Source organism: Symphalangus syndactylus, chromosome 11, assembly GCF_028878055.3.
Source record: "Symphalangus syndactylus isolate Jambi chromosome 11, NHGRI_mSymSyn1-v2.1_pri, whole genome shotgun sequence".
In the NCBI taxonomy this organism is placed as follows: Eukaryota; Metazoa; Chordata; class Mammalia; order Primates; family Hylobatidae; genus Symphalangus; species Symphalangus syndactylus.
The window spans coordinates 62,800,400-62,822,196 of record NC_072433.2 but is presented as its reverse complement, the minus strand read 5'-3'; the positions used below and the strand labels follow the sequence as shown (position 1 = coordinate 62,822,196).

The following is a 21,797-nucleotide window of genomic DNA, read 5'->3' as shown; positions in this document are numbered from 1 at the left end:
TGAACAATAAGGTCCAGGCTGAGGTGGTCTCAGATATAGATGAGGAATTTCTTGGGAACTGGAGTAAAGGTCATTCTTGTTACCCAAAGAGACTGATGGCATTTTGCCCCTGCCCTAGATATCTGTGGAACTTTGAACTTGAGAGAGATTGTTTAGGATATCTGGTGGAAGAAATTTCTAAGCAGCAAAGCATTCAAGAGGAAGCAGAGCATAAAAGTTTGAAAAATTTGCAGCCTGACGATGCAGAAGAAAAGAAAAACCCATTTTCTGGGAAGAAATCGGTTACTTTGCATAAGTAAAGAGGAGGCAAATAGTAATCTCCAAGACAATGGGGAAAATGTCTCCAGGGCATGTCAGAGACCTTAATGGCAGCCCCTTCCACCACAGGCCTGAAGGCCTAGGAGGAAAAAATGGTTTCTTTGGCCGGATCCAGGGCCCCTCTGCTATGTGCAGCCTCAAGATTTGGTGCCCTGTGTCCCAGTCACTCCAGCCATGGCTAAATGGGGCCAAGGTACAGCTCAGGTCATGGCTTCAGGGAGTGCAAGCCTCAAGCCTTGGCAGCTTCCACATGGTATTCATCCTGCGGGTGCACAGAAGTCAATAATTGAGGCTTGGAAAGCTCCACCTAGATTTCAGAGGATGTATAGAAACATCTGGATGTCCAGGCAGAAGTGGAGCCCTCATGGAGAACCTCTGCCAGGGCAGTGAAGAAGGGAAATGTGGGGTAAGAGCCCCCACACAGAATTCCCACTGGGGCACTGCCTAGTGGAGCTATGAAAAGAGGACTACCATCCTCTGGAACCCAGAATGGTAGATCCACTGACAGCTTGTACTGTGTGCCTGGAAAAAACACAGACATTCAATGTCAGGTCATGAAAGCAGCTGGGATGGGGGCTGTATCCTGCAAAGCCACAAGGGTGGAGCTGCCCAAGTGTGTGGGAGCCCACCTCTTGCATCAGTGTGACCTGAATGAGAGACATGGAGTCAAAGGAGATTATTTTGGTATTTTAAGATTTAATGACTGCCCTATTGGATTTTGGATTTGCATGGGGATTTTATCCCCTTCGTCTGGCCAATTTGAAATGTGTATATTTATGCAATGCCTGTACCCCCATTGTATCTAGGAAGTAACTAACTTGCTTTTAATTTTATAGGCTCAAAGGTGGAAGGGACTCACCTCGTCTCAGATGAGACTTTGGATTTGGATTTTTGAGTTAATGTTGAAATGAACTAAGACTTTGGGCTGTTGGGAAGGCATGATTGCTTTTGAAATGTGAGGACGTGAGATTTACATACTCAGTAGTGGGAATATATACTATTATATATGCAGTAGTGGGAATAGAGCTATCATATGATAATTCTATTTTTAAGTTTTTGAAAAACTTTCATAATGCTTTCCATACTGGCTTACTGATTTAAATTCCTACCAACAGTATAGTCTTATACACTTTAAGTTGTTCCCTTTTCTCCACATCATCTCCAATGCTTATTATTTCTCATCTTTTTGATAATAGCCATTCTAACAGGTGTGAGGTAATAGATAGCTCAGTGTAATTTTATTTACATTTCTCTGATGATTAGCGATTTTGAGCATTTTAAATATACCTGTTGGCCATTTGTTTGTCTTCTTTTGTGAAATGTCTATTCAGGTCTTTTGCCCATTTTACAATCAGATTATTTGTTTTCTCACTATTGAGTTGTTTGAGTTCTTTATATATATTGGATATTAACTCTTCATCTGATGTATGGTTTGCAAATATATCCTCTAATTCCGTAGATTGCCTCTTTGTTCTGTTGATTGTTTTCCTGGCTGTACAGAAACTTTTCAGTTCGATGTAATTTCATTCATCCATTTTTGCTTTTGCTCCCTGTGCTTTTGGTTTCATAGTCAAGAAATCATTGCCCAGACTAAGGTCATGGAGATTTTCTCCTATGTTTTCTTCTAATACTTTTACAGTTTCAGATATCACGTTTATAATCCATTTTGAGTCTATTTTTCTATATGGTGTGAGATAAGAGATCCAATTTAATTATTCAGCAGGTGGATATCCAGCTTTCCTAGCACCATTTTTTAAATTATACTTTACGTTCTAGGGTACATGTGCACAACGTGCAGGTTTGTTACATATGTGTACTGTGCCATGGTGGTGCCTAGCACCATTTATTAAAGGGACTGTCCTTTCTTCATTATGTTATCTGAGGAAGTTTGCCAAAAATCAATTGACTGTAAATGCATGAGTTTATTTCTTGGCTCTATTCTATTGCATTGATGCATATGTCTGTTTTTAAGACAATAATATGCTGTTTTAATTACTATAGTTTTGTAGTATATTGTAGTATATTGAAGTCAGGGAGTGTGATGCCTCCAGCTTTTCTCTTTTTGTTCAAGCATATTTGGGGTATTTGAGATCTTTCGTGGTTCCATATGAATTTTAGAATTGCTTTTTTCTATTTTTGTTAAAAATAACATTGGAATTTTGACAAGGATTATTACATTGAGTCCATAGATCACATTGAATAATATGGACACCTTAACAATATTAATTCTTTCAATCCATGAACACAGGATATCTTTCCATTTATTTGTGTCTTCTTCAATTTTTTCATCAGTGTTTCATAGTTTCCAGTCTGCAGGTATTTTACTTTCCTTAGTTAAATTTATTTCTAAGTGTTTTATTTTTTCACTATTATAAATGGAATTGTTTTCTTGATTTCTTTTTTAGATAGTTCATTGTTAGTGTATAGAAACACTATTAATTTTTGTATGTTGGTATTGTGTCCTGCAAAGTTACTGAATTTGTTTATTAGTTCTGTTTGCAGATGACAGGATCTTATATGTAGAAAAAATCTAAAGATTCTATTAAAAAATAATTGTACACTGCCAAAAGGTGTCGCTGTTGTTGTTGTTGTTGTTTTTGAGACAGGCTTTTACTCTGTCACCCAGGATAGAGTGCAGTGGCACGATCTCAGCTCACTGAAACCTCCACCTCCTGGGTTCAAGCAATTCTCCTATCTCAGCCTCCCAAGTAGCTGGGATTACAGGCATGTGCCATCACACCTGGCTAAGGTTTCACCATGTTGGCCAGGCTGGTCTCGAACTCCTGACCTCAAGTGATCCACCCGCCTTGGCCTCCCAAAGTGCTGGAATTACAGGCATGAGCCACCATGCCCTGCAAGAAACTTTTATGCATTGTTGTTTTTTTAAATTTCATTTAGTTGTTTAGGTGTGTTTTCTTGCATCTCATTGACCTTCTTTAAGATAATTATTTTGAATTTTTTTTCAGACAATTCATAGATACCCAATTTTTTGTGGTAGGTTGCTAGGGCTTTGTTAATTTTCTTTGGTGGTTTCATGTTTGTCTGATTTCTTGTTATTCATGTAACCTTTGCATTTATGCATTTGAAAGAGCAAATACTTCTTCCAGGCCTTAGAAACTGGTTTTGGCAGGTTTGTGTTCTGTTAAGTTCCCAGGCAGATGAGTTTGCCTATGGGATTGTAGCCAAATGTTTTTGGAGCCAGGTAACATGACTGCTGCTGGGTCCACAATGGAGTCCACAGTTGGTGAGCCTACTATCAGGGGCTCTAGCAGGCGTGGATCCTGTCTGGGCCCAGGGTGGTCTCTACTGTCTCCAGGACCTCAGTCCAAAGGGCTGGTACTGGGCTGATGGTCTACTTCAGGTGCACAGAAACAGGCCTGTTGCCCGGTTTGTGAATGGGTATGACTCCTCTAGGTCCCCAGGAGGGCTCTTGCTGGACCACTGGGTGAGACCTTGGACAGGCAGTACTGCTCCAGTCTGCAGCTGAGAAGGGCAGAAACCAAGTTGCAGGGCTGCTTCAAGGTCTACAACTGAGACTGAAATATTCAGGCCTATCTCTGGTGTCACTGATGGGCGTGTCTCACGGTGGGTCCCTGGACAGGCAGCCATGGTCTCAATCTGTAGCTAAGTGAAGTTGGAGTTGAGATTCAGGGCCTTTACAGGATCTGCTATGGGGACTGAAGTTGGCAAGTATGACCCTGGGGACTCACATGGACTTGTCTCCCAGCTATTCCCTGACTAGGCAGAACTGCTCTTAGACCTCAGCTGAGGGAGCCTTGGGCTGAAATTCAGGGTCATTTCAGGATTTACAATGTGACTGAAGTTGGCAAGGCTGTCCCAGTGGCACAGATGGGCAAGTCTCTCAGCAGCTCCATGTACAGGTAAAATTGCTCTTGGGCTGCTGCTGAGAGGTTTGGAGGCAAGATTGAGGGCCCTTTCTGGTCTGCTTGGGGACTAAAATCCAAAATCCTGCCCTGGGGACTCATATGGACATGTCTCTCTCTGGGTCCTTATGCAAGCAGGACTGATTGCATACTGCAGCTGAGATGGGCTGGAGTTGAGTTAGAGGGTTGTTTCAGGGCCTCAGTTGAGACCAAGTTCAGTGGGCCTGTCTTCTGATGTACTACTGTGCATGACTGCCTCCTGTCAGACCCCTAGGCAGATGGTTTTGGTAGCAGGATCAAGTCCAAATAGGGCTTTCAACAAACACGAGGCAGATGGGGCCATTTCTAAATCCGGAGTTAGGACCACAGTCAATGAGTTTGCCACCTGGGTGTGGGTCTACCCTCTCAAAACAACTCTCCTAGGTCTTGGGCTCCACTGGGGTTTTACAACTCCTGCCTAAATCTTCAGGTTCTCACAAAGGCACTTTTGCCTGTGAATGGATGAGAAATTATTGTTGCTATTGGGGAATGTGAGTGGGAGACTACCTACTCTGCCATCTTGCTGACATCACTTCCTAGCTTCCTTTGTTTCTGTTGAGAAGTCAGTGGTAATGTGAACAATTGTCCCACATGTGTAATGTATCATTTTCCTCTGTCTTCTTTCAAAATTTTATCTTCTTTTTGATTTTAAGAAGTTTGATTATGACTTGCCTAAGTATTGTTCTTTTTTGTATTTCTCCCATTTTAGATTTTTCTAATATTCTTTGATCTATAAATTTATATCTTTCACCAAAATCTGGAAAACTTTTGGTCATTATTTCTTAAAATATTTTTTCTGTCTTTTTCTGGAACTCCATTTATACACACACACACACACACACACACACACACACATTGTTCCATGATTCACTGAGGCTTCACTTTTTATAAAAATATTTTTCTCTCTATTCTTTTTTTTTTTTTTTTTTTTTTTTTTTTTGAGACGGAGTCTCGCTCTGTCGCCCAGGCTGGAGTGCAGTGGCGCGATCTCGGCTCACTGCAAGCTCCGCCTCCCGGGTTCACGCCATTCTCCTGCCTCAGCCTCTCCGAGTAGCTGGGACTACAATAAATTTCTTTTTTTTTTTTTTTTTTTTGAGACGGAGTCTCACTCTGTCGCCCAGGCTGGAGTGCAGTGGCGCAATCTCGGCTCACTGCAAGCTCTGCCTCCTGGGTTCACGCCATTCTCCTACCTCAGCCTCTCCGAGTAGCTGGGACTACAGGCGCCCGCCACCACGCCCAGCTAATTTTTTTGTATTTTTAGTAGAGACAGGGTTTCACCGTGGTCTCGATCTCCTGACCTCATAATTCGCCCGCCTTGGCCTCCCAAAGTGCTGGGATTACAAGCGTGAGCCACCGTGCCCGGCCCAAGTATGCTAAATTTCTTAGATCTCCAATATGCTATAAGGTCCATTAAGTTCATTTTTAATTTAGAGTAATACATTCTTAGTTAAATGGTCTCAATTTTAAAATCATTTCTATTTTTCCACTAACTTTTTTATTGTTCATATTGAACATATTTATTTTAGTCCTTGAGCATAATCATTACAGCTATAGCACTGTTATTGAAATCCTTCTCAACTAATTCCAACATCTGAGTCTTTAGTTTTCTCCACTGATGTTCTTTTTCTCTTGCAAATGAGTATGTGTTCCTGTGTCTTTGTGTATCTAGTAATTTTAGATTTTATATTGAACATTGTCATTAATATACTGTAGAGATTCTGGATTTTGGTAGAGATTCTGGAGTTTGTTTGGTTTATTCATTTCTTTTAGCCTGATGCTGCATGGATTCTGTGTATTTCAGGGATCAGCCATGGATTTGGGCAGAATTTATACACAAAATTTGAAGCTCCTCTTCTCTGACTCTCTGTCTTCAAATTTTTCCATAAAAATTGAAAACTCACTCAATGCCATTTATTTCTTCAAAGGTAGATTTTTCCTAATTTTTTTTGTGTTGCCTAATCTCTAATGCATTCTGAAGTTTTTTGTTTTTTGTGTGTGTGTGTGTGTTTGTTTTGTTTTTGTTTTTTTTTTTTTGAGATGGAGTCTCGCTCTGTCTCACAGGCTGGAGTGCAGTGGCGCTCTCTCTGTTCAGTGCAAGCTCCTCCTCCCGGGTTTATGCCATTCTCCTGCCTCAGCCTCCAGAGTAGCTGGGACTACAGGTGCCTACCACTACGCCTGGCTAATTTGTTTGTATTTTCAGTAGAGATAGGGTTTCACTGTGTTAGCCAGGAATGGTCTCGATCTCCTGACCTTGTAATCCGCCCGCCTCGGCCTCCCAAAGTGCTGGGATTACAGGCGTGAGCCACCGTGCCCAGCCCTGAAGTTGTTATTTATATTTTGTCCAGGGCTTATAGTTGGTACCTATCAAAAGATTGATCCTATGGAAAATACTACATAGTACATTTCACTTCAAGATACTTGAAGATGATGATACTTGAAGTGAAAGCCCTATAATTAAATTCTAGTTGTGAATTATTTGATTTATGTGTGCCACCAATACTCATTGTGAGCATGTGAATTTTAGCTTACCTAGAAAAATCAACTCCCAAATCATCCTCTTTTATGATAACTTGTCTATACTTTTTTGATAACTTGGCTTTAATTGGCTATACTTTCATACTCTATACTTTTATACTCCAAAATCATCCTCTTTTATGAAGACATCTTGTTTTATAACTTGGCTATACTTCTATACTCTCCTACATTGTCTTGGGAACTCTTAATATGTCTTTTATATGCCTCTTCTTTTTTTGTCTTTAATAAGACATATTAAGAGTTCTCAGGACAGTGTAGGAGAGCATTTTGGATTGGAATCAGTATTCGAGATTCAAGCTAAGTTGTATTCTGCCTCAAAGCATTTTCACTTCCTGGAATTCTGACATGTTGACTCTAGAAATCAAAACAAAGTATGATTTACAAGGGCCTGTGTGTGCTTTCAGTTCTAAGTTAGCCCTAGGAAGAACTTGTGCTAGTAGTTAAACATGGTGACTAAGCTAAAAATTTAGATCCAGGTACACCTAAGTTGAAGCGCTCATTCTATCATTTTCTGGCTTTGTGAGGCTGGACAAGTAGCTAAAACTCTTGAATGTCAATATTCTCATTAGTAAAAACGTAGTAATAATAGTACCTTCCACATAAGGTTTTAGATTACATGATTAATACATATACAAGCCTGGAAACAGTGCCTGAAACAAACATTCAATAAATTTGGGTCCATATTATATAGCTGCCTAAACCCAGAGAGTCTCAATTTCTTCATCTTTGTAATGAAAAGAAAAATATCAAGTTTACAGCATTAATATATGTGTAAATGGGGTTGTGCTTCTAAATTTTACTGGGCAATGTGTACTTAAGAAGTAGTCATTTCTTCTATCTTTTCATTTCCCTGTCCTAATACATAATAGTAATAATAATACTCTCACTAAGTGTCAGGCACTGTTCTAAGTAGTTTATATATATTATCTCTTTTAACTTTTACAATTTTTTCTCATTTTCAGATGAAGAAATAGAAGAAGAGCATTGCAATAACTATCAATATCTGTGTGGCCTAATATTAAGAACTGGTAGAACAATAATTCCAGTTCTGGCCAGACATTGTGGCTAATGCCTATAATCCCAGCACTTCGGTAGGCCAAGGCAGGTGGATCACTTCAGATCAGAAGTTCAAGACTAGGCTGGCCAACATGGTGAAACCCCATCTCTACCAAAAATACAAAAATTAGCCAGGTATGATGGCACTTTTCTGTAGTCCCAGCTACTCAGAAGGCTGAGGCAGAAGAATTTTTCAGACCCAGGAGGCAGAGGTGACAGTGAGCTGAGATCATGCCACTGCACTCCAGCCTGGGTGACAGAGCGAGACTGTCTTAAAAAAAAAAAATCTGTGAAGGACGTCTTCAAGCAGAGCTACAAACCACTACTCAAGAAAACAAGGGAGTACACAAACAAATGGGAAAACATTTCATGCTCATGGATAGGAAGAATCAATATCGTGAAAATGGTCATGATGTGATGCCCAAAGTAATTTGTAGATTCAATGCTATTCCCATCAAGCTACCAGTGACATTCTTTGCAGAATTAGAAAAAACTACTTTAAATTTCATATGGAACAAAAAAGAGCCCATATAGCCAAGACAATCCTAAGCAAAAAGAACAAACCTGGAGGCATCATGCTACCTGACTTCAAACTATACTGCAAGGCTACTGTAACCAAAACAGCATGGTACTGGTGCCAAAATAGATATATAGACCAATGGAACAGAACAGAGACCTCAGAAATAACACCATACATCTACAGCCACCTGATCTTTGACAAACCTGACAAAAGCAAGCAGTGGGAAAAGCATTCCCTATTTAATAAATGGTGCTGGGAAAACTGGCTAGCCATACCCAGAAAACTAAAACTGGACTCCTTCATTACACCTGATACAAAAATTAACTCAAGATGGAATAAAGACTTAAATATAAAACCCAAAACCATAAAAGCCCTGGAAGAAAACCTGGGCAATACCATTCAGGAGACAGGCGTGGGCAAAGACTTCATGAGTAAAACACCAAAAGCAATTGCAACAAAAGCCAAAATTGACAAATGGGATCTAATTAAGCTAAAGAGCTCTACAAAGCCAAAGAAACTAGCATCACAGTGAACAGGCAACCTACAGAATGGGAGAAAATGTTTGCAATCTACCCATCCGACAAAGGGCTAACATCCATAATCTACAAGGAACTGAAACAAATTTATAAGAACAAAAACAAACAACCCCATCATAAAGTAGGCAAAGGATATGAACAGATAGTTCTCAAAAGGAGACATTTATTCAGCCAACAAACATATGAGAAAAAGCTCTTCATTACTGGTCATTAGAGAAATGCAAATCAAAATCACAATGAGATACCATCTCACATTAGCCAGAATGGTGATTATTAAAAAGTCAGGAAACATTTGGGAGGCCAAGGTGGGCAGATCACGAGGTCAGGAGTTTGAGACCAGCCTGGCTAACATGGTGAAACCCCATCTCTACTAAAGATACAAAAAATTAGCCAGGCGTGGTGGTGCGTGCCTGTAATCCCAGCTACTTGGGAGGCTGAGGTAGAAGAATTGCTTGAACCTGGGAGGTGGAGGTTGCAGTGAGTCAAGATTGCACCATTGCACTCCAGCCTGGGCAACAGGACAAGACCCTGTCTTATAAAAAAAGAAAAGTCAGGAAACAACGGATGCTGGCAAAGCTGTGGAGAAATGGGAACACTTTTACACTGTTGGTGGGAGTGTAAATTAGTTCAGTTATTGTGGAAGACAGTGTGGGGATTCCTCAAGGACCTAGAACCAGAAACACTATTTGACCCAGCAATCCCATTACTGGGTATATACCTAAAGGATTAGAAATCATTCTACTATAAAGATACATGCACATGTATATTTATTGCAGCACTATTTACAATAGCAAAGACTTGGAACCAACCCGAATGCCCATCCATGATAGACTGGATGAAGAAAAAGTGGCACATATACACCATGGAATACTATGCAGCCATAAAAAAGAATGAGTTCATGTCCTTTGCAGGGACATGGATGAAGCTGGAAGCCATCATTGTCAGCAAACTAACACAGGAACAGAAAACCAAACACTGCATGTTCTCACTGATAAGTGGGAGTTAAACAATGAGAAAACATGGACACAGGGAAGGGAACATCATACACCAGTGCCTGTCAAGGGGTGGGGAGGAAGGTGAGGGAGTGCATTAGGATAAATGCTTAATGTACGTGGGGCTTAAAACCTAGATGACAGGTTGATAGGTGCAGCAAACCACCGTGGCACATGTGTACCTGTGTAACAGACCTGCATGTTCTGCACATGCATCCCAGAACTTAAAGTAAAATTTTTTTAAAAAAGATTCCTGTTTGGTCTATCTGGCTCTGAAGTTTCTTTTTAAAAATTTGTAACAGCCACTCTTTGAAAAGCACTTGCTGTATGGTAGACATTGTCAAGTGTCTTCCGAACATTATTTCAAATCACTCCTTCCATGGTATATAAGTCCATGCAATACTGGATCTGAGATGAGTGGGGAAGTCATTGGTCAATATATACGGCATGGTTGAACAAAAATAAAATCACACTGGAATTTTCTATTGTCATCAATTCCAGAGTGTGGAGAAGCATGGCAGATAGGATAGAGACAGCCTATAAGCAGGAAAAACTAGCTTAAATAAAATCAGGATTCAAGTCCAATTCCTGCCTCTACAGCCTCTGTGACTTTGTACATGCTATATAATCTTTTCAGCATTTTTTCATATATAAATTATGACCTACCATTTATATTATTGAAGAAGTCAAAGGCTGAGATTCACCCTTGATTCTTTTTATTCATTCCCTATCAAAACCATCAGCAAGTCCACCTAAGGTTATCTTAAAGATCTATCCCATATCCGTCTGCTTACCTCCATCTCCAGTGCCATAACTCTCACCTGAGCCACCATCATTACTTGTTTAGTCTATTGCAGTAGCCTCCCAACTGGCATCCCCACATCCATTCTTGCCTCCTTAAAATATCTTCTCCACAGAACTGCCAGAGCGGGCTTTCTAAATGCAAATCTGACCTCTTTTTCTGAATGTTTTACTTTCCTGTATTACTTTATTTCAAAATCAAGTCACCAAGAAAATGAGTTACTTAATAGGATCATGTCTCTTTCCTCTTAAAATCTTCATGAGAATCCCATGCACCCACCCATTGCACTTAGAATAGAATCCAAACTCCTTATTATGCCCATAAAGATCCTTAACGGCATGTCTCCTGCTTGTGTCTCTGACCTCACACTTTACTACACTTCTCCTCACCCAGTAATCTGCCACCCCAGCCCCCCACCTATGCCTTGAAAATGTCAGCCTCAGGCTTTGCACTTGCTGTGCCTTTTGCCTGGAGTTCTTTTTCCCTAGCTGGCTGCTTCTCCTCCTTCAGGTCTCAAAATGTCACCTCTTAAGGGAGAACATCCTTAGCCACCTCCCCACACTCGCTCCATCATACTGCCCTGTTTTGTTTTCTTTTTGACAGTATCACCACTTGAAATCCTCTTGCTTATTTGACTTTTTGCTTATTGGCTTTTGCCTTTCTATCATAGGCATGTAAACATCTTGAGAGCACCAACCTTGTCTTACATGTTCAAAGCACACCTAGAAGATGTTCCTTAAATATCCACTGAATGAATGAATGTATCATAGGTTTTCTATAATAACCAGAGGATAGCAAGTGCAAAAAGCTGAGGTTGGTAGGATATTTAGCTACATGAAGTCACTCAGAGAACAAGGCTGATAGAGACTTTGCCATTTTATGATGTCACTATCTCCATATATGGTTTCCAGGAGCATTGAATCAGGGGAAGAGTGTACAGAAAACTCATACCTGCTCTTAAATAAATGCCCTAAGCCGGAAGTGACTTGTAACACTTCCACATGGAGTTCATTGTTCAGAACTAAAGTTTAATGGCCTCACTCTAGCTTTAAGAGAGGTTGGGAAATGAAAGAGGAGCATGCATACAATGTTTAGAGAGTTTTCCTTTGTTTGCTGTATACCTCTTGTTAAAGATGAGAAAATTGAGGAAAAGAGGGATAAGAAATCTGCTCAATGTCACAGAGCTGGTAACTGGTAAAAGCTAGACTCAAGCCTAGGCTGCCTGGTGCCAGAGCCTGTCTTCTTGTCCATACCTTCATGTTGCAGTTCCACAGGGGACACCTACTGAGATGCAGAGAGTGTGTCAAGAGCTTTTCCTCCTGTCTCCATTCTTTTCCGAAAAGTGGCTGCTCCTCCTGCTTTAGTAACAGAGGTTTTTTTTTGTTGATTGTTTGTTTTGTTTGTTTCTTTTTTCTTCTTTTTTTTTTTTTGGTCCTTTGATGCTTTGGGTGTTTAAGGTTTAGCTTACCATGGCCAGTCAACTAGCCCTGGCTTCTCACCTCTCCAGTGACTGGCCACAGAAAGCTAAACATTAAACTCCCAAACTATCATAGCTTGCCACACGGTCCTGTCAGGGATGTCCTGGGTGTCTCCAGAATTCTTTAGCCATGACTTTGATCAGAAATAATTTCTTCCAGTGAGGAGCGTCTCTGCCTTCCCGCCCCGTCTGGGAAGTGAGGAGCTCCTCTGCCCGGCCGCCCCGTGTCTGGGTAGAAGTGAGGAGCTCCTCTGCCTGGCCGCTCCGTCTGGGAGGTCTGCCACGGAGGCCAGAAGCAATGTGGGGGCTGGACGTGGTGGCTCACGCCTGTGGTCCCGGCACTCTGGGGGGCGAGGCGGGTTGATCACTTCGGGCTAGGAGTTCAAGACCAGTCTGGCCAACTTGGCGAAACATGAAGAATACAACAGACAGACCAACCAACCAACTCAGTGACAACAAAACAGGTCTACCCTGGAGTCATACTCTAATTTTTTCTATTTTCCTCCCTTTCTGATCCGTTATCCCACTTCCTTTTTCTTCCTCTTCCTTCTCCCTCTTCTTTGTCAAATAGAGGATTGAGTTATTATCACTGATCCATATAAAGTCCCTCTCTCATTTATTTTAACTCCCACCCCCCATTTCTATTCCCCAACTTCCCATGTGCAACCTTCCTAATATGTTTGATATGCATCTTTCTGTTTGTATGTATTTTTGGAAAATGTTTATTGTTTTTGTATGCAAAAAAAATTAATAAAAAAAAAAAAAAAAAAAAAAGAAATAATTTCTTCCCAGATTCAATGAAAATACTGGAGATCTCTCATTCTCTAACAATGCCCCAAAAATGGCTCCAGTGGAAAAGTCATAGTACAAGCCGCTACCTATGACTACCTTGGTTTATCCAATGCAATATCACTATCAACCCTCCATCTAAATGCCTGGTCCAGGTGCTTTACAGGCTTGGTGTCACATAATCCTTTCAATGACCCCATGCAACAAGTCTTATTAACAAATCTTCCTTCATTTTACAAATGACAGGACCAAGCTTTGAAAGGAAAATGGTTCACCCAAGAGCTTTCTTGTGAGTGCCTGAGGTTGGACTTAAGCTCAAGACTTTGGGATTCGAAAGACCCTGCATTTTACCAGGATACCAAATTGTTCCTCTGAGAATCCCAAGTGAATAAAAAGAGCCAACATTAACTATGCCCAGCACTGTGTGCTACATGCTTTTTATCCATTATTTCATCTAGTTCTAACAAACAAATGAAGAAGCAAAGAAAATACCCTGGGAGGTAGATATTGTTGTTATCATTCCTATTTTACAAATAAGGTAGGTGCTGGGTTCTGTGGCTCATGCCTGTAATCCCAGCACTTTAGGAGACTGAGGCGCACAGATCACCTGAGGTCAAGAGCTCAAGACCACCCTGGCCAACGTGATGAAACCCTGTCTCTATTAAAAATACAAAAATTAACTGGGTGTGGTGGCGGGCACCTATAATCCCAGCTACTTGGGAGGCTGAGGCAAGAGACACTTAAACCTGGGAGGTGGAGGTTGCAGTGAGCCAAGACCATGCCATTGCATTCCAGCCTGGGTGACAGCACGAGATTCCATCTCAAAAGCAACCAAAAACCAATTAAGGGAGGTGAGGCCCAGAGCAAGGAGGTCCACAAAGATGACACAGAGGTTAAGTGGCAGACCTAAGGCTCAAACTCAGACATTTCTGCCTCCAGACTTCCAGAGCCCAGGCTCTTATCTATTAGGCTACACTGCCTCTCAGCTGTCATTTAAGGGAGACTATGGGGATGTAGGGCTGGGAAGGGGGAGCAGGTTAGCCACAGAGAATTAGTGAAAATGCACCATTGGATCTAGTTCATTCACACCCCTAGCTGTGCCATAGGAATTGGAGGTGACTTCGTATACATGGTTTGTTTTACTTTTTTTTTTTTTTTGAAATGGATTCTTGCTCTGTCACCCAGGCTGGAGTGCAGTGGCATGATTTCGGCTCACTGCAAGCTCCGCCTCCCAGGTTCACGCCATTCTCCCACCTCAGCCGCCCGAGTAGCTGGGACTACAGGCGCCCACCACCACACCCAGCTAATTTTTTGTATTTTTAGTAGAGACGGGGTTTCACTGTGTTAGCCAGGATGGTCTCCATCTCCTGACCTCGTGATCCGCCCACCTCGGCCTCCCAAAGTGCTGTGATTACAGGCGTGAGCCACCACGCCTGGCCCACACGGTTTGTTTTTCTTTTTTTTTTTTTTTTTTTTTTTTTGAGACGGAGTCTCGCTCTATCGCCCAGGCTGGAGTGCAGTGGCACAATCTCAGCTCACTGCAAGCTCCGCCTCCCGGGTTCACGCCATTCTCCTGCCTCAGCCTCTCCGAGTAGCTGGGACTACAGGCGCCCGCCACTACGCCCGGCTAATTTTTTTGTATTTTTAGTAGAGACGGGGTTTCACCGTGGTCTCGATCTCCTGACCTCATGATCCGCCCGCCTCGGCCTCCCAAAGTGCTGGGATTACAAGCGTGAGCCACCGCGCCCGGCCTACAGTTTGTTTTTCTAACTGATTATCTCTCCATGGAGGCCTGTAATTGTTTCTGTCCTATTTTACCTGAGCATCTCCTCCCCCTACTGAATTGCCCTATTCCTAACAAGTTCTCTGTTCAAGGTCCCCCTCCGCTGTGGCCAGAAGCCAAGTTCTGCTGGGTGCGCAATCCTGCGGATCACCTGATCAGAGAGAACTGAACCTACAAAAGAGAGCTCAACCTCCTTTTCCATACCTACCCGGGACCTAGCTCAGCTGTGTCCTAAACAGTACCAGGTAAGACAGAGGTGAAGGACAGCTTCTTTCTCTCTCTCTCTCTCTCTCTGTCTCTCTCTGTGTGTGTGTCTGTGAAATCCAATTTTAAGTTCTGGCAATGCTACTTATAAGTTGAGTGACCTTGGACAAGTCACTTAACTTCTTGGCACTTCATTTTAGAGGCAAAATGACAATGGTGATATTGGGTGAGAGGAATAAATGGGAACATACATGTATATGTTTAGCACAGTGGCTGGCATGTAAAATGGGACTGGTTTAGTGTCAGGCAGCTCTGAATGTGGTGAGCCGTGGGAGACAGGCAAAAAGTCAGAGATGAGTGTTTGAAGGAAATCTTTTCTATCTATGCAGAAGTTGGCTCACTTTCTATAAAGTGAATGCCTTCTAAAAAAAATTATCCAAGCATGGTAATACATGCCTGTGGTCCCAGGTACTTGAAAGGCTGAGGCAGGAGGATGACTGTAGCCCAGAAGATGGAGGCTGCAGTGAGCTATGATCACACCACTGCACTCCAGTCTAGGTGACAGTTTTAAAAAAAAAAAATGGTTAACATCTAATGGGGAGGGGGTTGGCTTCAGAATTTGATGGGAGTTAAAAGGTACCTCAACGTTTATTGAGTCCTTACCGTGCACTTCATTCAGTGCCAGTAAGTAAATTATCACACTAATCCTTATGAGAAGCTGGGAAGAAGGTATTACTACTGTGCGCTTAAGTTCAGAGACATGAACAGTACCAAAGACCCAGCTGGTAGATAAGAGACAAACGTCCAGCCCTGGCTCTGTAACTCTGGGATACCCTATAACACAGTAAGTATGTTGCGTCATTAAATAGCTTTATCAGTCCCAAATCTTGTGAAGTCAAAGCTTAGTTGCAGGAGCTGTTCAAGGCACTATATAGCTGGGAACACAGTGGGGAGCCCAGCTGCCTCTCAAAGCCACGATGTCGAATTGCTTTCAGAATGCACTTTAAGCAGTTCGGAAAATTGTTCTTTAAAATGATTTCATAGGATGTACTTTAATGATATGCTCTAACAGGGTAGGATCTCTTTCAGTTTAATTAATCTCCAATAGTATCTAAAACTGTACACGGTACCTCTATAATAAATATTTGAGAAAGAAATAATACATTTTTCTATAACTCAGATAATTTGTGGGCACACTGGCTTTTCTCTCTCTGACTTTCATCGCTCAGTTTTCTGAATTATGACAAAGAAGGGAAGAATCTAACATTTTGTTGAGTACTTACTATGTCAAGCGCAGTGAGAAATAGACAAACTAAGCTTTGTGAAGTGAAATCTGAAGATAGATGTGGATGGAAATAGAGATAGAGATAGAGACAGAGATAGTGATAGAGATAGAGACATGCATCACTTAACAACCAAGATACATCTGAGAAATGCATTGTTAGGTGATTTATTATGGGAACTCAGAGTGTACTTACACAAACCCACAGAGCATAGTCTTCTACACATATAGGCGATATGCTATAGCCCATTGCTTCTAGGCTACAAATCTGTGTAGCCTGTTGCTGTATTAAATACTGTAGGCAGTCGTGACACAGTGGTAAGTACTTGTGTATTGAAACATAGAAAAGGTACAGTAGAAATATGTAATTATAATTGTATGGGCCACTCTGTATATGTGGTCCATCACTGACAATGACATCATATTGTGGCACATGACTATAGTGTAGATGTGTTATTGTTATAGACATTAATATTAATGTATAGATATACACAGATAGTGGTGTAGGTATAAATGTAAATATTGGTATATAGATACAGAAACAGATTTAGAAATGAAGCTTAACATACATACAGAGATAGAGATAGACATAGACACAGACATATAGATATCTCTGATTTTCCGTCCCCAACACTTGGAGATCAGGTTCTTATATATCTAGATAGATAGATAGATAGATAGATAGATAGACAGATAATAGATGAGTAATAGGTAGACAGACAGACAGATAGATAGATAGATAGATAGATAATCAGTGAAAAAGCTGGACATATCCCAGTCCTGTGGTGTCTATGTTCAGACATTCATCCCCATTCCTTCTCTTTAGACCTTAACTCCAAAAGTTAAGGAATTTTTTTTTTCCTCTGGCTTAACTACTGTGGGGAAAAGAAAGAGAGATCAGCCTGTTACTGTGTCTATATAGAAGGAAGTAGACATAAGAGACTCCATTTAGTTCTGTATTTGAGATGCTGTTAATCTGTGACCCTACCCCCAACCTTGTCCTTGCAAGAGACATGTGCTGTGATGACTTAAGGTTAAAAGGATTTTGGGTGGTGCAGAATGTGCTTTGTTAAACAAGTGCCTAAAGGCTGCTTATGGTTAAAGGTCATCACCATTCTCTTTAATCTAGAGAAAAAGAAAAACATTTGTCTTCTGCCCGTCCCTGGGCGATGGAACATCTCAAAGCACAGCACCGGTGATGGTAAAGATAATTGTGAAAACCGCCTTTAGGAATAAGATGGGGCTTGCTGGAGCAATACTGCTAAAAGGTTTATGGAGAGGTTCGCATATACATCTCAAAGCACAGCACCGGTGATGGTAAAGATAATTGTGAATAAATACCAAGGGAACTCAGAGGCCGGTGCCGGTGTGGGTCCTCTGTAAGCACAGCACCGGTCCCCTGGGCCCCGCTTTTCCTTCTCTACACTTTGTCTCTGTGTCTTATTCCTTTTCTCAAGTCTTTCGTCCCACCTAACAAGAAGCACCCACAGGTGTGGAGGGGCAGGCCACCCCTTCATCTGGCGACCAACGTGGAGGCGCTTTTCTCTAAGGTGAAGGTACGCTAGAGCGTGGTCATTGAGGACAAGTCGACGAGAGACTCCCGAGTACGTCTACAGTCAGCCTTGCGGTAAGCTTGTGCGCTCGGAAGAACCTAGGGTAACAATGGGGCAAACTAAAAGTAAATATGCCTCTTATCGCAGCTTTATAAAAATTCTCTTAAAAAGAGGGGGAGTTAAAGTGTCTACCAAAAATCTAAATACACTCTTTCAAACAATAGAACAGTTTTGTCCATGGTTTCCAGAACAGGGAACTTTAGATCTAAAAGATTGGGAAAAAATTGGCAAAGAATTAAAACAAGCAAGTAGGGAAGGTAAAATCATTCCACTTACAGTATGGAATGATTGGGTCATTATTAAAGTAGCTTTAGAACCGCTGCAAACAGAAGAAGATAGCGTTCCAGTTTCCGATGTCCCTAAAAGCTGTGCAGTAGATTGTGAAAAAGAGGCAGGGATAGAGTCCCGGAAAAGAAAAGAAAGTTCACACTGTAAATGTGTAGCAGAGCCGGTAATGGCTCGGTCAATGCAAAATGTTGACAATAATCAATTACAGGAGGTAATATATCCTGAAACGTTAAAATTAGAAGAAAAAGATCCAGAATTGACAGAGCCATCAGAGTCTAAACCACGAGGGCCAACTCCTCTTACAACAGCTCAGATGCCTGCAACCTTAGAACCTCAAATGCAGGTTAAACAAGTACAGACTCCAAAAAAAGATCAAGTAGGAAAAGATAGAGTCTCTGTCACAGCAATGCCAATCCAAATACAGTGTCCACAATATCAGCAGGTAGAAAGTAAGATCCAGCCGCCTGTAGCCTATCAATACTGGCCGCCAGCTGAACTGCAGTATCGGCAGCCTCCAGAAAATCTGTATGGACAGCCAGGAGCATTTCCAGTGCCACAGGGCAGGGTGCCATATCCTCAGCCGCCCACCATGAGACTTAATCCTACAGCACCGCCTAGTACACAGGGTAGTGCAATACATAAAATTATTGATGAGGCAAGAAAACAGGGAGATATTGAGGCGTGGCAATTCCCAGTAATATTAGAAGCAAGACCACCTGGAGAAGGGGCCCAAGAGGGAGAGCCTCCTGTAGCTGAAGCCAGATATCAGTCCTTTTCTATAAAAATGCTAAAAGAGATGAAAGAAGGGGTAAAACAGTATGGACCCAACTCTCCTTACATGAGAACATTGTTAGATTCCATTGCTCATGGACATAGACTCATTCCTTATGATTGGGAGATTCTGGCAAAATCATCACTCTCACCCTCTCAATTTTTACAATTTAAGACTTGGTGGATTGATGGGGCACAAGTACAGGTCCGAAGAAATAGGACTGCCAATCCTCCAATTAACATAGATGCAGATCAACTATTAGGAATAGGTCAAAACTGGAGCACTGTTGACCAACAAGCAATAATGCCAAATGAGGCCATTGAGCAAATCAGGGCTATCTGCCTTAGGGCCTGGGAGAAAATCCAAGACCCAGGAACCGCCTGCCCTTCCTTTAATACAATAAGACAAGACTCTAAAGAGCCATACCCTGATTTTGTAGCAAGACTTCAAGATGCTGCTCAAAAGTCAATTACCGATGAGAATGCCCGTAAAGTCATAGTGGAGTTGATGGCATATGAAAACGCCAATCCGGATTGTCAATCAGCCATTAAGCCATTAAAAGGAAGGGTTCCCGCAGGATCAGATGTAATCTCAGAGTATGTTAAAGCATGCGATGGAATTGGAGGAGCTATGCATAAAGCTATGCTTATGGCTCAGGCAATCACAGGAGTTGCTTTAGGAGGACAAGTGAAAACATTTGGGGGAAAATGTTATAATTGTGGTCAAATTGGTCATCTAAAAAAGAATTGCCTAGTCACAAATAAGCCAAATGTAACTACTCAAGCTACTACAACAACAGATAAAGGGCCACCTGGCCTATGTCCAAGATGTAAAAAGGGAAAACATCATCGGGGTAATCAATGTCATTCTAAATTTGATAAAAATGGGCAACCACTGTCGGGAAACGAGAGGAGGGGCCAGCCTCAGGCCCCGCAACAAACTGGGGCGTTCCAAATTCAACCCTTTGTTCCTCAGGGTTTTCAGGAACAACAACCCCCACTGTCGCAAGTGTCTCAGGGATTAAGCCAGTTATCACAATACAGCAAGTATCCCCCGCCACAAGTGGCAGTGCAGCAGTAGATTTGTGTACTTTACAAGCGGTCTCTCTGCTTCCAGGGGAGCCTCCACAAAAAATCCCCACAGGGGTATATGGCCCATTGCCTGAGGGGACTGTAGGACTAATCTTAGGAAGATCAAGTTTAAATCTAAAAGGAGTTCAAATTCATACTGGTGTGGTTAATTCAGACTATGAAGGCGAAATTCAATTGGTTATTAGTTCCTCGATTCCTTGGAGTGCCAGTCCAGGAGACAGGATCGCTCAATTATTACTCCTACCTTATATTAAAATTGCAAACAGTGAGATAAAAAGAACAGGAGGGTTCGGAAGCACTGATCTGGCAGGAAAGCCTGCATACTGGGCAAGTCTGGTCTCTGAGAGCAGACCTGTGTGTAAGGTCATTATTCAAGGAAAACAGTTTGAAGGGTTGGTAGACACAGGAGCAGATATCTCTGTAATTGCTTTAAATCAGTGGCCAAAAAATTGGCCTAAACAAAAGGCTGTAACAAGACTTGTCGGCGTAGGCACAGCTTCAGAAGTGTATGAAAGTACAATGATTTTACATTGTTTAGGGCCAGATAATCAAGAAAGTACTGTTCAGCCAACGATTACTTCAATTCCTGTTAATCTATGGGGTCGAGATTTGTTACAACAATGGGGTGCAGAAATCATTATGCCCGCTCCATTATACAGCCCCATGAGTCAAAAAATCATGACTAAGATGGGATATATACCAGGGAAGGGATTAGGAAAAAATGAAAATGGCATTAAAGTCCCAATTGAGACTAAGAAAAATCTACAAAGAAAAGGAATAGGGTATCCTTTTTAGGGGCGGCCACTGTAGAGCCTCCTAAACCCATTCCATTAACTTGGAAAGCAGAAAAACCGGTATGGGTAAATCAGTGGCCGCTACCAAAGCAAAAACTGGAGGCTTTACACTTATTAGCAAAGGAACAATTAGAAAAGGGACACATTGAGCCTTCATTCTCACCCTGGAATTCTCCTGTATTTGTAATTCAGAAAAAGTCAGGCAAATGGCGTATGTTAATGGACTTAAGAGCCATAAACGCTGTAATTCAACCCATGGGGCCTCTCCAACCTGGATTGCCCTCTCCGGCCATGATCCCAAAAGACTGGCCTTTAATTATAATTGATCTTAAGGATTGCTTTTTTACCATTCCTCTGGCAGAGCAAGATTGTGAAAAATTTGCCTTTACTATACCAGCCATAAATAATAAAGAACCAGCCACCAGGTTTCAGTGGAAAGTATTACCTCAGGGAATGCTTAATAGTCCAACTATTTGTCAAACTTTCGTAGGCCAAGTCCTTCAACCAGTTAGAGACAAATTTTCAGATTGTTATATCATTCACTATATTGATGATATTTTATGTGCTGTAGAAACAAGAGACAAATTAATTGACTGTTACACATTTCTGCAAGCAGAGGTTGCCAACGCAGGATTAACAATAGCATCTGATAAGATCCAAACCTCTGATCCTTTTCATTATTTGGGGATGCAAATAGAAAATAGAAAAATTAAGCCACAAAAAATAGAAATAAGAAAAGACACGTTAAAAACACTAAATGATTTTCAAAAATTGTTAGGCGATATTAATTGGATTCGGCCAACTCTAGGCATTCCTACCTATGCCATGTCAAATTTGTTCTCTATCCTAAGAGGAGATCCAGACTTAAATAGTAAAAGAATATTAACCCCAGAGGCAACAAAAGAAATTAAATTAGTGGAAGAAAAAATTCAGTCAGCGCAAATAAATAGAATAGATTCTTTAGCTCCACTCCAACTTTTAATTTTTGCCACTGCACATTCTCCAACAGGCATCATTGTTCA

The 21,797-nt window shown here is 41.5% G+C and overlaps 1 protein-coding gene across 1 annotated transcript; it reads left to right on the top strand.

Annotated features, from left to right (window-relative positions):
• Window positions 1-19,948: 19,948 nt before the first annotated feature.
• Window positions 19,949-21,189, top strand: LOC129492655 (endogenous retrovirus group K member 7 Pro protein; the record flags this gene model as incomplete). Its single annotated transcript, XM_055297877.2, has 1 exon — window positions 19,949-21,189. A coding segment is annotated over one exon (828 nt), but the record flags the coding sequence as incomplete, so codon positions are not given.
• Window positions 21,190-21,797: the final 608 nt, after the last annotated feature.